Source organism: Perca fluviatilis, chromosome 17 (genome assembly GCF_010015445.1).
Source record: "Perca fluviatilis chromosome 17, GENO_Pfluv_1.0, whole genome shotgun sequence".
NCBI classification, from domain to species: Eukaryota; Metazoa; Chordata; class Actinopteri; order Perciformes; family Percidae; genus Perca; species Perca fluviatilis.
In genome coordinates this window covers 81,777-96,776 of record NC_053128.1, presented here as the reverse complement: position 1 = coordinate 96,776, position 15,000 = coordinate 81,777, and the positions used below count along the sequence as shown (strand labels likewise).

Genomic DNA, 15,000 nt, shown 5'->3' with positions numbered 1-15,000 from the left:
TCAGTACCCGATCCGTTCCACCTGCAAAGCGTCTCCTAAGCAAAGAGGTTGAGACGGACCACGGAGTGAAAACAATGAAAAGTAGCTCTTAGAGTCTGTCAGCACACGTTTCAGGGAGATCTATTCGGATCCTCTGCACTTCATCGTGACTGTACTTGATCTGCGTTATAAAGACCATTACTTGGATGCGGAAATAAAGCAGGGCGCACGAGAAATGATCCAGGCCGCGATGGATGCGGAGAACCCGCGTGGAGACGGAGCGCGCAATAATAACAATAATAATAATAATAATAATAATAATAATAATAATAATAGATAAGCTATTCTGTTCTTAGGCTACTGTATACTGTATGTGACTATCAGATCATATCAGCCATATTTCTGCTAGATATTTTTTTAATAAATCTTTAATATTAATTTATACAATTGCAATGTTAGTAAAGTTAGTACACAGTCATAGCCATAAATGCAATGGTACTAATAATTGGCTTAATTTCTTTCGTTGTTTCGGTTTTCAGTCTTGGTTTCCTCTTTTTTCGGTTTTCAGTTTTGGCCAAGAATTTTCATTTCGGTGCATCACTACAAACAAATGCTTGATCAAGGGTCCGGCCCGAGGATAGTGGCGGGAAATGTCAGCCCGACCTGACCCGTGGGTTCGGGTTCAGGCTCAGACTTGGTCAGAGACTCTAAACTCTAAAGTCCATACATACTTCTCAACTTCTGCCCCCACCGCTAGCCTAGCTTAGGATAGATCCTGGAGGTAACCGGCTCCATCTAGCCTACTGCTCTCAATAAGTGACAAAATAACACCAACATTTTCCTATTTACGTACATGTTGTGATTTGTCTAGTCACAGTGTGTACAAATAACAAGGTCACATGAGACACAGCCATCTTTTAACTGTATACATACTGGGAACTATATTCTCAGAAGGCAAAGCACTGCTACTTCTGCTCGCAGCACCTGAGAAGCCCCGTGGTGAGGAGCAGAGAGTTCTCCTGGCGTTCTGCGAGCAAATCACTCCGCCCAAGCAGCAGAAGTAGCAGTGCTTCGCCTTCTGAGAATATAGTTCCCAGTATGTATACGGTTAGAAGATGGCTGTGTCTCATGTGACCTTGTTATTTGTACATGCTGTGACTATACAAATCAATTCAATTCAATTCAATTTTATTTATAGTATCAAATCATAACATAAGTTATCTCGAGACACTTTACAGATAGAGTAGGTCTAGACCACACTCTATAATTTACAAAGCCCCAACAATTCCAACAATTCCAGTAATTCCCTCAAGAGCAAGCAGTGCGACAGTGGCGAGGAAAAACTCCCTCTTGGGAAGAAACCTCGGACAGACCCAGGCTCTTGGTAGGCGGTGTCTGACGAGCCGGTTGGGGGTGTGATGAACAGTGGCGATAGTAGTCACATTAATAATGGAACAGTGACTGGATGGAAATCACAACATGGAAATAGGAACATGTTGGAGTCACTTATTGGGAGTAGTAGGCTAGATGGAGCCGGTTACCTCCAGGATCTGTGCTAAACTAGGCTAGCGGTGGGTGCGTCAGACAGAGTTACGACACGCACGGAGATGAGAAGGGTATGTATGGACTTATCTAACTCTGGGGGATACGCTGAATAAGTCGGCGTGTTCCTTTAAGCATGTTGTTGGCATTCAGGGACTGGCCCAAAAGTGGTTTGCCTCTTACCTCTGAGACAAGTTGGTTTCATTTACAATCAATAGTGCTGAGTACCACAAGGTTCCATATTAGACTCTATTTTATTTTACTTATACATGCTTCCCTGCTATTTTCAGAAAATATATCTCCTACCATCGTTATGCCAACAGCACACAGCTGTACCTCCCGCTGAAATCTTGTGATCCATGCAGTGCTACCTCCCTTTTAAATTGCATTGAGGGTGTAAAATCCTGGATGGCAAAACGCTTACATCAGTTAAACCAGAATATTCTTCCTGATCTTCGGAACAGCAAACAACTCTGAAACCATAATTTTTCGTTCTTGTTTAAAATTTGATAAGCAAATCAACTCAGTTTTCAGCACTAGCTTCTAGCATCTTAGATCACTTGCTAAAATAAAATCATTCCTGCCCATTACAGTTCTAAAGACTATACAATTTGAGTTCTTCTCGCCTCGACTACTGCAATTCTCTCTATGTCAGCCCTATCTCGCCTGTAGCTAGTTCAAAATGCAACAGCAAGACTAGCTGGTATCAGGAAGAGAGACCATATCACCTGTGTACTGGCCCCTCTTCAGTAGTTACCTGTGCAGCAGTCCTGCTGCTTACCAGTTATTTTACTGTGCGTTTATCTAAGCATTTTCACTAAAACCAGCTGCCTGCTACTGCTGCTGCTGCTGCTGCTGCTGGTGGAAACCATTTAATCTATGGTGATCATAAAAAATATTGATTAGTGCAGCTTTAAAGATGAACAAACCTGTATGAGGAAGGAAAGTTCACCAAATAACCTCAACCAAAGTTCTCAAAGTAGAAAGTGATTTATAGTTGGTAAAGTTGGTTTATTGGAAGCCAGTGTGAACTTTAACTGAAAAGCCCTCTCCCTGCAGGGGCGAGCTAACACTAGTTGTCATTAATTTTGGGCGTTAAACTCAGACTACTTAACAACACACTAGGTGGCTGACAGCAAAACAGACTTTTTAAATGAGCATTTTGCAACATTGCAGCTGCCTTTTCTGTTTGAGTTCTACATGGCTGTGGATATAAAGGATTCAAATTGCACTAAAATGTGAAAATGAGATTAAGCCCAACAGCATTAACTAATGAGCTTTTTTAGATTGTGATCAATCCACTGATTAAGGTAAAGAAATTGACCGTATGCTTGCTACCTTCTTCTCCGAGGTAGAAATGGGATAAGCATATTGGCTCACTGGAGCAGATTTAAGACCAAAATACGTTGTAATCCATAATTTCTGTTTCACAAACTAGAAGGATTTCACATAGAAAACATGGGAGTGATTAAGCGATTCAATATTTGCTTGAGGAATTTTGTTAAGACGTACCTGGTTGAACCTGCGTGTGAATGCGACCACGTTGGGTGCCAATCTGTGTTTCTCTTTCCCATTCCATCCGCAGCTAGCTAGTTCCTGCCAATCAGAAAATCACATTACATTCATTTAAAATATAATATGCTCTTTATGATGCTACAGAGAAAATGAGCACTACATCACACAGAGAGGGCCACATTTATTTAGCGAGCTGATTGGTTAAAGCCTAAACTACGTTGAAAATGAGACGGGAGCCGGTTCTGTATTAACGCATTTTGTTTTATATGAATATTTCTTTAACACACACATTTTTAAAATGTTGAGATATATATATATATATATATATATATATATATATATATATATATATATATATATATATATATATATATATATATATACACACACACACACATACATGGAGAAGAAGGAACATGGAGAAGGGTACAGAACTTTTGCTTGGCCATTTTCATTTTAAAGTTCTTCCAGACGGAGCATTCGACAGAACCAAAGTTATTTGTAACCACTGCAAAGTTGAATTTTCTTATCACCGGAGTACTTCCAGTCTGAAATATCACTTAAATTAAATACACATCGTTGATACCAGCAAATCATTCAGCGAAACAAACAGTGGCACGAGGCTTCGGCAGACTACGTTAGATGCAGCGTGGGAGAAGTATAGATTAACAAAGGCAAGAGAAGCTAACACATGCCATAGCGAAGTGGAGAGCTACAGTCTGCAGGCCCATTAGTTTTGTGGAGGATGTCGGTCTGAGAAACATTCTGAGAATCGCAACAAATGACGGCAGGTATGAGATTCCCTCAAGACGCACCATCACAAGAAGAATACACCAGTTGTATGAAAAGGAGAGGACCGCAAAAGCGACAACTTTACAACGTGTTACTCTCACTGGGGACTACTGGACATCACTGGGTAACCTTAATTACCTCGGAGTTACAGTTTTAATGTTATGATTGTGGCTCAGGATTTTGTGGGCAGTTTTTTATATATATAACAAACAGGATAACATGAATGCCCTGGCAGTGGCAATAAGCTTTCATTTTAGTATTTCAGTATTTGCTTTGATTACATTGTTTAAGTTGAGATTTACACTAATTATGTTATTTAACTGCTACTGTATAAACAAAATGCTGATGTTAAGTGTTTGCAGAACAAATGTTATGGCACTTTCGTTCATATGGCAGAACATTTAAAATAAAATTGCGCTATACACTACACAAAACACACACACACACACACACACACACACACACACACACACACACACACACACACAACACACACACACACACACAAAAACACACACACACACACACACACACACACACACACACAGTACCTTAACTCACAACCCCTTCAGCAGCGCATGAGATTTATAACATTGTATTTGTGTATATATACAATGTTATAAATCTCATGCTCTGCTGAAGGGGTTGTGAGTTAAGGTAAAGTGTGAATATTACAGTCTGTATACAGTGAAACTATTTGCTTCTTGGAAATATGCAGTTGCAGCGCTGATGAACTGGGAATATCCCCAGAGCCCAGTTTGTCACAGGAGTTCATGACGTTTGTAAAATGGAAAAATGCAGGGGAAACTAAAGGAAAAAAATGTATTGTATTAACATGCAGATGGTGTTAGATGGCAGATGACAAGTTGATATTTTTACTTTTTTCATGTACCGGTCTTCTGTCAACCAATGACTGGAGATTGGTTCATTCATGGAACATAGTATGTTGGTTTCATCAAGAAGATATGGAAAACTAGAATTATCTGGAAGCTTTAGAGCCATTTACAGTAGGGGGGCTCCCCCTGGTGGAAAAGATCCTTTGTGATTACAGCTCCTGGACATGGATGTTGAGATACACTGGACTATGTCGGACGGACAAAAAAATGCTCACCACTGACAAGCATAGCCGTTGTTAGAAATATGGGAGACCATGTTGAATGAGTGAACTGGACTGTATACCATGTACTTTCTGACAGCTTCATCTTGAGGTAATATCTAATTATCAGTCCTTAATGTCTCTACCATCTCTGCCTGGTTCTCTTCCCTGCTTACATTCTGGATGGAATCCTCCAGGGCACAGCAGTGACTGGAATTGCATTGACTAGCAGAGGGTAAGCAGGGTTTCCAGTTAAGAGTTTGAACCCAGACTGGCCTTAGTGGTTATTCAGTGGCAATGGTTGCAAAGGCCATAATGGCAGCAAAAGAAGTATTTGAAACAGAAATCTTCTGTGAGGGCTTCTTGCATAACATTTTGGATTTGATCAGGGTCCGCTGTACATGGAATCTGATGCAAATGACTCAGAAACAGTTTGAGGTCAATCATCATAGATTATTGTATTATTATAACACAGACACCACCAACACATTACTGAGAGGTTACGAGTGCTCCACAGCTGAAACTGGCTTTCCTACAAGGTGAGAATGTGGTGTTAAAAGTTTGAAGTGGAATTGAGGCTTAGGAAACCAACCACCTGACAACATGCATCTCTCTTACCTCTGGATGAATCGCTTTGAAGACTGGGGCATCCATCAGGGTGATTTGGCTCTGATATCACAAGAAAGAAATCCATATTATCTGTCAATATGCAGGAGATTAACAAATGGTACGTATATGTATAGTGCATACAACAGCTGAATGACATAATGAAATTACAATGATGGGAGAATACAAACACAGGCCCAATGCTGCGCTGTGAATAACTGCTAAACGATGGAGATTCAGTAAATGAATACAATAGACTGTTGTGTGTCTGAGGCTGCAGGATACAATTAGTGTTTGAGTGGCAACAACCTGGGTTGAATACCTTAAGTTGTAGTTCCTGTACTTCTAGTAGTACTGGTATTAAATCCCACCTTGAAGACAACTCTGACTTTTCTACTTAAATCTATTGACTAAAGAAAGAGGGAAAAAGCTTTATTGTCATGGCAACGCAACAAGCAGTGCAAGCAGCATTCAGTGCACTCTGCCAATTTGTGTGGTATTTTAGCGACCGGTGCACAGGTTGAAGAGGAGAAACAAAGAGGTGGGAGGTTCATTAAAATGAGGCAGTTCATAGCCAGTCCTGGCTATGGTGGTGGAAACTGAGTCTTAGACGAGCAGATAATAGACATCTCAGAACAACATTTGTTTCTAGATCAAATTCACTCTGATGCCACTTGGCACTTATTTTGTCAAGAGCAGATTAAATATTTGAAGCATATATGTAGCAATAATAAAATACTTAAAATGTAATTAAACTATTACAATTAAACACCTTCCAGCCAGTAGATGTATTTAATTTGGCATCAAAAGATCACATTTAATGTTACAATCAGAGTGGTTCTTCTTTTGCCCGCAGCTGCTTTATACGGTATGAGAAGCTTCTCCTTCAGTTCATTAAATGTCTGCAGACATCTGAAGGCATCAGGACACGTTGATAATCTGCAGTGCCACACACTGTTCCCCTCCCCCTTATAATACATGTTAACAACACCAGACTGCTACAAAGCAAAAGACATACAGTTAATATCCACACACACCAGACTGCTTGGTATTCTGCGGTTTAGGCTCAAACATCTGTGCACCACAGCATCCTTTTCAACTTTGTATTTATTCTTAAAATGCATTACAGGGCAAACGCTGCGGTCACACGAAGAGTGAACTTTAGAGAGCTAATATCAACCTCCCTGTCCTCAACATGTGAAAGCCTTGCAGAGTACGTATTCTAATAGTATGCTTCGGTCTTCCAGGTAAGATCTGATCAGTCTTGTATGCTGCACAAATACTGAGTGTACTCACAGCAAACTCCTCAGGCGTCACCTTCAGCACATCAAAGACGACTGCATCGTAGCTCTTGGCGTAGTCAACGCAAGGCTCCTCCAGAGAGTCCGAGCTGCTGCTGGCCTGAGAGACACACATTATTCATATAACTGCTGCATACCTATGGAACCAGCTGCCAGGAACCACAGGGTGAGCATGTGACATCTGTGTACTGTGCCTTGTCTAAATAAAGTTGGCAAAATGAGGTGCGTCATAAGTAAACATAATTTATTCAGTTCTTCAGATTCCTAAATTTGTCTTTTTACCCTGCTACTGTCAGGCCTTCATGATGCTGATGGCAGTGATGCTGCTTTGATTTGTCTGTCTACCTGCTCAGCACTTTGGTCCAGAGTATAATCACCATCTTCTTTAGGCTGTTTCTTATCTTTAAGACCAAGAGTTTTGTTGGGGCCTATGGTTCTCTGTCTGTCTGGCATATGCTCCACTGGCACAGCTCAGGCCATGGCTGATTTAAGAGGTTGATGTCAGCTTTTGAGGAGAGGATGCTGTCCTAATGTGTTTTGGAGAAAACTCCCCAGGGTACCGTTTATCAGTCTAGTGATGTACAGTATGACCCAAAATACAAATACTGAAACCATTTTACCACAACCGCAGACACTTCAAATAAAAAGGACTTGCATGTCATTCACTGGGTTATTAAGGGGAAAACAGGAGTTGGTTTTTACTACCAAGTAAAAACAGCTGCTTTGTTACTGGCATACTGCCTATTTCAAATAATAATAATAATAATAATAATAATAATAATAATAATAATAAGGCATGAATGCCATACATTATATTTTAGCTAGCCTGCTTATGTAGCCTTGATTCAAATGGCTTTTAATGGGGACTTTTATCCTTCTTGGGTTATAAAGGCTTATCTCAGAAATTTTAAATCAACAAAACGTGGACGGAAAGGACTTTATTAAATTTTTAAAAGGAAAAAAGAAAAAATTCATACAAAAAACACGAGGAACTAGGCATTTTTAGATGTTTTGGAAAGATACTCTGTGGAAATATAGCATGTTTTCTCCTGGTAAGTAAATGTATGCATTCCAGCCATAGACTAATATACAGTCAATGATTCCAGCAGGGGGAGACTTGTTAAACCTGCATTCTATCTGAATTCCTGCAGGGGGAGACTCCTTAAAGCGGCACATAGATATATACACACTAGATGTTGCCTGGCTACTGCTGTTCATTGGAACGAATGCGTCAACAGAGCCGCCATCTTGGAACAGGGGAGTCACTCCTCTTTAATGCATCAGCGTCAATGTAGGTAAAGGGCTAATGGAAATAAAATCACCATAAATAGGCAATCTCAAGCGATTTTCTAGTTTTTGTGGTTCGTTCCAAAGGTCAGACATGTATTTATGATCGAGTCCAGAGAAAATTTAAAGAAACACGCCGACTTATTGGGAATTTAGCTTATTCACCGTAACCCCCAGAGTAAGACAAGTCGATACATACCCTTCTCATTTCCGTGCGTGCTGTAAGGCTGTCTGACGGCTCCAGCATTAGCTTAGCCTAGCCCAGATCCTGCAGGTAACTGGTTCCAACTAGCCTACTGCTCCGAATTGTGACAAAAGTGACAAAATAACGCCAACATGTTCCTACTTACATGTTGTGATTTGTAGAGTCACAGCGTGTACAAAAAACAACGTAACATGAGACACAGCCGTCTTCTAACAGTAAACAAACTGGGAACTATATTCTCAGAGCATATCACTCCGCCCAAGTACTATATTCTTCCGCCTGAGAATATAGTTCATGGTTTGTTTACGGTTAGAAGACGGCTGTGTCTCATGTTACGTTGTTTTTTGTTCATGCTGTGACTCTACAAATCACAACATGTAAATAGGAACATGTTGGCATTATTTTGTCACTTATTCGGAGCAGTAGGATTACTGGAACCATTCACCTGCATGTTCTGTGATGGGCTGATGCCGCTGGAGCCGTCAGACAGCCTTACATCACGCACAGAGATGAGAAGGGTATGTATCGACTTGTCTAACTCTGGGGGTTACGGTGAATAAGTTAAATTCCCAATAAGTCGGCGTGTTCCTTTAAGCTTTTGATATTAATATGATCTACTCCGTTCAAAATATAATGCCTAGTGCTTGTAAGCCTACGTTTAGTAGTCACATTCTTCCACTTCATAGCTATATATACACTGCTTCCACTTAAGTAAACTTAAGATGAACTATCGACTACAAAACAAAGAGACTAATTAATGTGTTAATACAAAGAATATTTCTTAAAATCGGTTCACAGATCTGAGTCCAAACGGAAACTTCCCCCTTCTGAACTAAGAGTTTTCTGCTTCAAAGTGAAGTTTAAACAGACTGAAATGTCCAGGCTCACTCCTCCACTATTTATTTCTGCATGCATTTATTTATTTAACGATACTTAAAGTCCTGTTTCGTCGTCCACAGTCCCAGTCCCGCCAGACTCCCTTTAGGAAACCTGTGATTTAAACTTCAGCAGGCTGTGACAATCCGCTCCACTCAGTCCTGGTTCTGGTTCTCCCGGGCTTCCCTTCCCTCCAGCGGGCCCAGCAGTACGGCCTGGGCCTCCAGCTGCATGGTGTCGGTTTTGGCTCCCAGGAAGCGGGCACCGAGCTCCAGATCCTGCAGTCACAGACAGTCTCTGCTGCCCCGCTGTAGCTTCTCTCCGTCCGCATGCTGCCAGCAAACGCAGTGGAACTTCCCGCCGATATCGACATACAGGTCGTCCTGGACTACGTGTAAGATCCTCCCGGACTATGTGTAAGATCCTCCCGATCACCATTCTGTCTTTGGCCGGTGCGATCTGGATCAGCGGGGACCGGCGCAGCAGCGAGGAGAAGCGGCGTTTTTGCCCTATCCGCCTCCCGCTGCCGCTGGAGCTCAGATTGCTGGTCGAAGGCGCCATATATATCATAAAACATATTGTCACCTGTTAAATGTTATCCCTTGATGTTTGTTGTTTTCATTTCCTCTATCGAACATCAATAAGCAGCACAAAAGTCCGGCATCTTTAGCGTTGATCTGAATGCGGGAAAACTTCAGACCCCTGTTCCAAGATGGCGGCCGTTTGACGCATGCTTAGAACCTCAAGGCGACATCTAGTGTATAGATCTATGAAAGCTGCATTCTATCTGAATTCCAGCAGGGGGGAGGACTCCTTAAACCTACATTCTATCTGAATTCCAGCAGGGGGAGACTTCTAAAACCTACATTCTATCTGATGTTTTAGGGCATGGCTATGATGTGATTGCCAGTGAAAGTGTGTAAAGTCAGAGTGTAAGGGCTCCTCCCCCTCTCCTCCCTCACTCCTCCCTCTCGTCTAAAATCGTCACATCTGCAACCAGGATGGCTGCGCCCGTAACGGCAAACTCAACGACGGATAGCAGATCTCCACAAACCAATGGGTGACATCACACATGCTCTGTCCATTCATATTATACAGTCTGGGCCTAATTTACTAACACTAGCGCAGTTTGCGCTGCGTCCGTTTATGCGAGTCCGGTAATAGCGCACGCTATGCTTCCACATTTTGCGTAGTATTTATCAACCCTGACACCCATCAGGCAATCAGCGTCTTTCTCCGCCCACTAGACCGTAAATTGCGCTGTAGCAAAGCGGTACTGGTGCTATGATATGGCTGAGTGCAGACTGCGATATTCCCACTGCTGATGCTATGACTCTTTGAAATGATCCTGATGCCAATATTTGTAATGTAGCGAGGAGTTTAACAACTGCTGGAATGTAATGTGAACGCTGAGTGAGAGATTCAATTTCATCTTTGATTTCTTCCAGTAACTAATATTACATGGTTGCTTGATCTGTAACGCTAAATGATGTTGTGTTCACTGACAAAGTGTGATTCTTGTGTTAAAAATATTTTCAGCCTTGCCTATGTCTTCGTCTTGCTCAAATTACTGTTGCCATTTCACCAGCGGCATAAAGGTCTAAGAGGAAACTCGATTGCGGCTGGTTTACACCTGCTTTTAAGAGGCGGAGAATTTCCCCCGCAGAATAGAGGCGCGCTCTTACTTACAGTCTTTGTAAATACCACGGAATATATAATTAGGGGCACTTTGCGCTTATCCTCCCACCTTTTTGGGTGGAACTCCCACTTTCCCCACGACCCTCCCATGAACGCATATTGAAAGCGCTCGTTCTTCTCGTTCATGTGGCAGACAATCTGCCATTTTACCCAAGTGCGCCCTGTTTGTAAATAGCCCGCATCGGTTACGTCCGTCTTTGCGACCAATTAGCGCCTGGAAACAGGCGCAAACGGCTTGATAAATCTAGCCCTCTATGTCTACAACCTGAGCCACAGCCTCCCTGAGTTAGGCCGGTTACACACTGGATGTGTCGCGCAAGCGTTTCAGCTGCATGGCGTCGCAGCTGTGTGGCTCCCATGTTAACAGGTTAGAGCTTACACACTGCCTGCGTGACACGCACATCTCAGAAAACGTGTGCGTGCTAGAAATAGAACAGACGCCTATTTTTCACACGACATGCAAGCGTGTTGGCAGCGTTTCCAGACAAAATAGAATAGGAAAAGATGTTTATATGTCGTTTAGACACAAATAAATATTAATAAATGACATGTTGATGTTTGAAAGTCTCTAGGTTTTGATATAAATGCAGATATAAATGTAATAAAAAATAAAAAAAATAAATTGATTTTCTAATATTGCACCGGTCAATACAGAAGGAAATATTCTGTAGCCTATCTTGCCGTCAATACTGCCGACGTTGTTTTTGTTGTAATCAAATCAGTATACATTTATGTTTAACATGCTATTTCAGTTGGAACGTTGGAATGTTTTTTCTCTCCTGGCACAGAAAGGTGAGGGAATGTATTTAATTGGTGGGGACTTTAACTGTGTATTAGATAGTGATGTTGATGGGCTACCAGCAGAGAGGGGACCAAAGTCAAAAAAAGTTAAAACTCTTTTAGGAATAATGAGAATTAGGTTTAAAGGATATCTGGTGACTCTTGCAAGAGAAGGATTTTACCTTCATGTCGCATGTACATGGTAGTTATTCCAGAATAGACTTCTTTTGTACATCAAGAGCAGATATACATAATATCAAAGAATGTTATATAGATCCCATAACTATATCTGATCATGCTCCAGTCAGGCTAAAACTTCAGTTAGGACAAGATAAACAGAGAGATTGAATGTCTCAGTAATAAATGAATGTAAGGCGAAATTCAATTAAATTTCAATTCAATTTTATTTATAGTATCGAATCATAACATAAGTTATCTCGAGACACTTTACAGATAGAGTAGGTCTAGACCACACTCTATAATTTACAAAGCCCCAAAAATTCCACCAGTTCAGAAAGAAGAAATAAAACGACAATTGATTGAATACTTTGATATTAACGATAATGGACTGGTTACCCCATCTATATTGTGGGAGGGGGCCAAAGCCGTGACAAGAGGTAAAATAATAGAAATAACATCCAGGAATAAAAAGTTGAGATTGGCCAAAGAAAATTAGATAGAGAATGAAATTAGGAAACTGAACATAAACGAACAAGTAAAAATAAAATTCTAGAATGTTTAAAGCAGGAAAGAAAGAAACTGGATGATTTGCTTACATATAAAGCAGAGGGGGCACTCAGATTCATAAGCAGAAAATATTATGAGATGAGTAATAAAGCTAGTAGACTTTTGGCCTTTCAATTACGTAAGGCTCAAGCGAGCAGGTCCAAAAATCAAACACCCAGATACCTAAAAAATGCTAACGCAACCAAAGGATATAGTTAATGCATTTGAGGATTATTATAAAAAATTATATGAAGGCCAGAAATTAATAAATAAGGAGGAAAAAGTAAAAAAAAAATTGCGAACAATTGCACTAAACAAACTAACAGAAGAAACAGCAAAGGAAATAATATCCCCTATTACAGAAGAAGAAATAAGGGTGACTATTGCAAATTTAAAAAACAATAAGTCGCCGGGGGTGGACGGGTTCCCCGGGGAATTTTACAAGGCATTTGTAAACGAATTGGCTCCTAATTTATGTAAAGTGTTTAATTATGTGCTACATGATAGCAGGAAAGCTACAGGAAAAGACCCTACACAATGTATGGCCTATAGACCAATAAGCTTACTATGTCAGGATATGAAAATCTTAACTTCAATAATAGCAAACAGAATTCAGAAGCATATTAAAAAACTGGTCAAATCGGATCAGACTGGATTTATTAATAAAAGATATGGAACAAATAACATAAGAAGAGCTTTAAACTTACAACAAATTGGAAAAGATAGTAAAACACCCTCAATGCTTCTCAGCTTAGATGCTGAGAAAGCATTTGATAGGGTGGATTGGGTGTTTCTGGAACAGACTCTAAATTATATGGGGTTTCATGACACTTTTGTTAAGTGGGTAAAGATTTTTTACAAAAACCCTAAATCAAGAGTTCGAGTAACTGGTCACTGCTCAGATTTTTTAAATTTAGGTAGGGGAACTCGCCAGGGAGATGCACTGTCTCCAGCTTTATTTGCTCTTGGTATTGAGCCACTAGCGGAGTTAATAAGGAGCAACCCCAGAATACAGGGGATATCAGATAAAGGAGGGAAGTGTCATAAAATATCGTTATATGCCGACGACATATTATTATTCATTGAAAACCCTGTTTCATCTATCCCGGCCCTTTTAGAATGCCTTAGAGACTATGGCTTAGTTTCTAGATATAAGGTGAATGCTGAGAAATCAGAAGCAATGATGATTTCAGGACACTGGCCCACTCAGTTAGATAATGAAGTTTCTTTTCGATGGTCTAGTAAGGGTTTCAGATACTTGGGGGTTACCCTTACACCCAAGACATCACATTTATACTTGGCTAACTACACACAGCTTTTTGAGACCATAAAAAAAGATTTGGCGAGATGGGAGATACTACCTCTCTCCATGTTTGGAAGGATTGAAACAGTAAAAATTAATATTTTGCCGAGGCTTCTCTTCTTATTTCAATCTCTTCCTGTTTTGGTTCCAGTCTCAGCATTTAATAAACTAGAAAAATGGATTTCAAAGTTCATTTGGCAAAATAAAAGACCAAGAATTAGACTTAAAATACTTATGTTGAATAAGGACAGGGGGGTTCTGAACCTTCCTAATCTTAGATACTATTATTGGGCTGCTCAGCTTAGGGCTATGGCTGCTTGGCTTGACATCGATAAAGAGGCAGAATGGGTTAATATTGAACAGAATTCACTTCCTGCAGTCTCTTTGACAATTCTGCCATTCATGGACTTGCATGCACAGAAAAGAGTGAAGAATACAAATATATGGATAAAGCATACTGTCAAAATTTGGTCCACAATACAGAAAAAGCTTAGAGGAGTAATCACTTTATCACGTGCAATACCTATTAAAGGTAACCCAGATTTCATTCCTTCTATATGGGATAGTGCCTTTAGTAGGTGGGAAGAGAATGGTTTAAAGATAATGAATCAAATTTTTGATGGAGAAACCATAAGATCTTTTTCTCAATTATGTGACAAGTTTACACTGAGATTGAATGATCTCTTTAGATATTTACAATTACGTCATTATATCACAATTCATAAACACTGGGACATAATTAAAAGATCTCCAACAAATGTTGAAAAATATTTTATCAATATTATTGAACATGATCTACCTACTACAAACCATATAGCACATATCTATGGGAAGTTAATGCAGGATCGATCTGATGACACATCTCATATCAAAAGGAATTGCGAACTAGAGTTAAATACTGTAATAGAGGATGAGATGTGGACAAATACATGTGCTGGCTGTCATAAGGGTATCAGTAGTCAAATGTGGAAGGAATTTGATTGGAAAATGAAAATGAGATTCTTTAGAGTTCCACTGGTGGTTGCCAAATTTGACAGTACTTCGCCATTTTCACAATGCTGGAGAGATTGTGGGATGGTGGGGGACTATGTGCATATATTCTGGGAATGTCCCAAAATACAAGTGTATTGGCAGGGGGTTAAAAGGGAAATCGCTAAAGTTTTAGAAAGAGATATTCCAATGTACCCAGAATCTTTTTTGCTTGAAGGTTTCTCTTCAGATCAGTTCAGTAAATCCCACTTATTTGTATTGCATATATTGTTAATGTCAGCTAGGAAGATAATCACTGTGAACT

The 15,000-nt window shown here is 40.3% G+C and overlaps 1 protein-coding gene across 2 annotated transcripts in view; it reads right to left on the bottom strand.

Annotated features, from left to right (window-relative positions):
* Positions 1 to 15,000, bottom strand: part of LOC120546081 (ras-specific guanine nucleotide-releasing factor RalGPS1-like) — a 199,585-nt gene that overhangs the window by 162,767 nt on the left and 21,818 nt on the right. For both annotated transcript variants that reach the window (XM_039780850.1, XM_039780849.1), the window contains exons 3-5: positions 6,827 to 6,931; positions 5,543 to 5,593; positions 3,034 to 3,117 (exon numbers count right to left, since the gene is read on the bottom strand). In XM_039780850.1, coding sequence (XP_039636784.1) covers positions 3,034 to 3,117; positions 5,543 to 5,593; positions 6,827 to 6,931 — 240 coding nt within the window. The remainder of the gene's footprint in view (positions 1 to 3,033; positions 3,118 to 5,542; positions 5,594 to 6,826; positions 6,932 to 15,000) is intronic.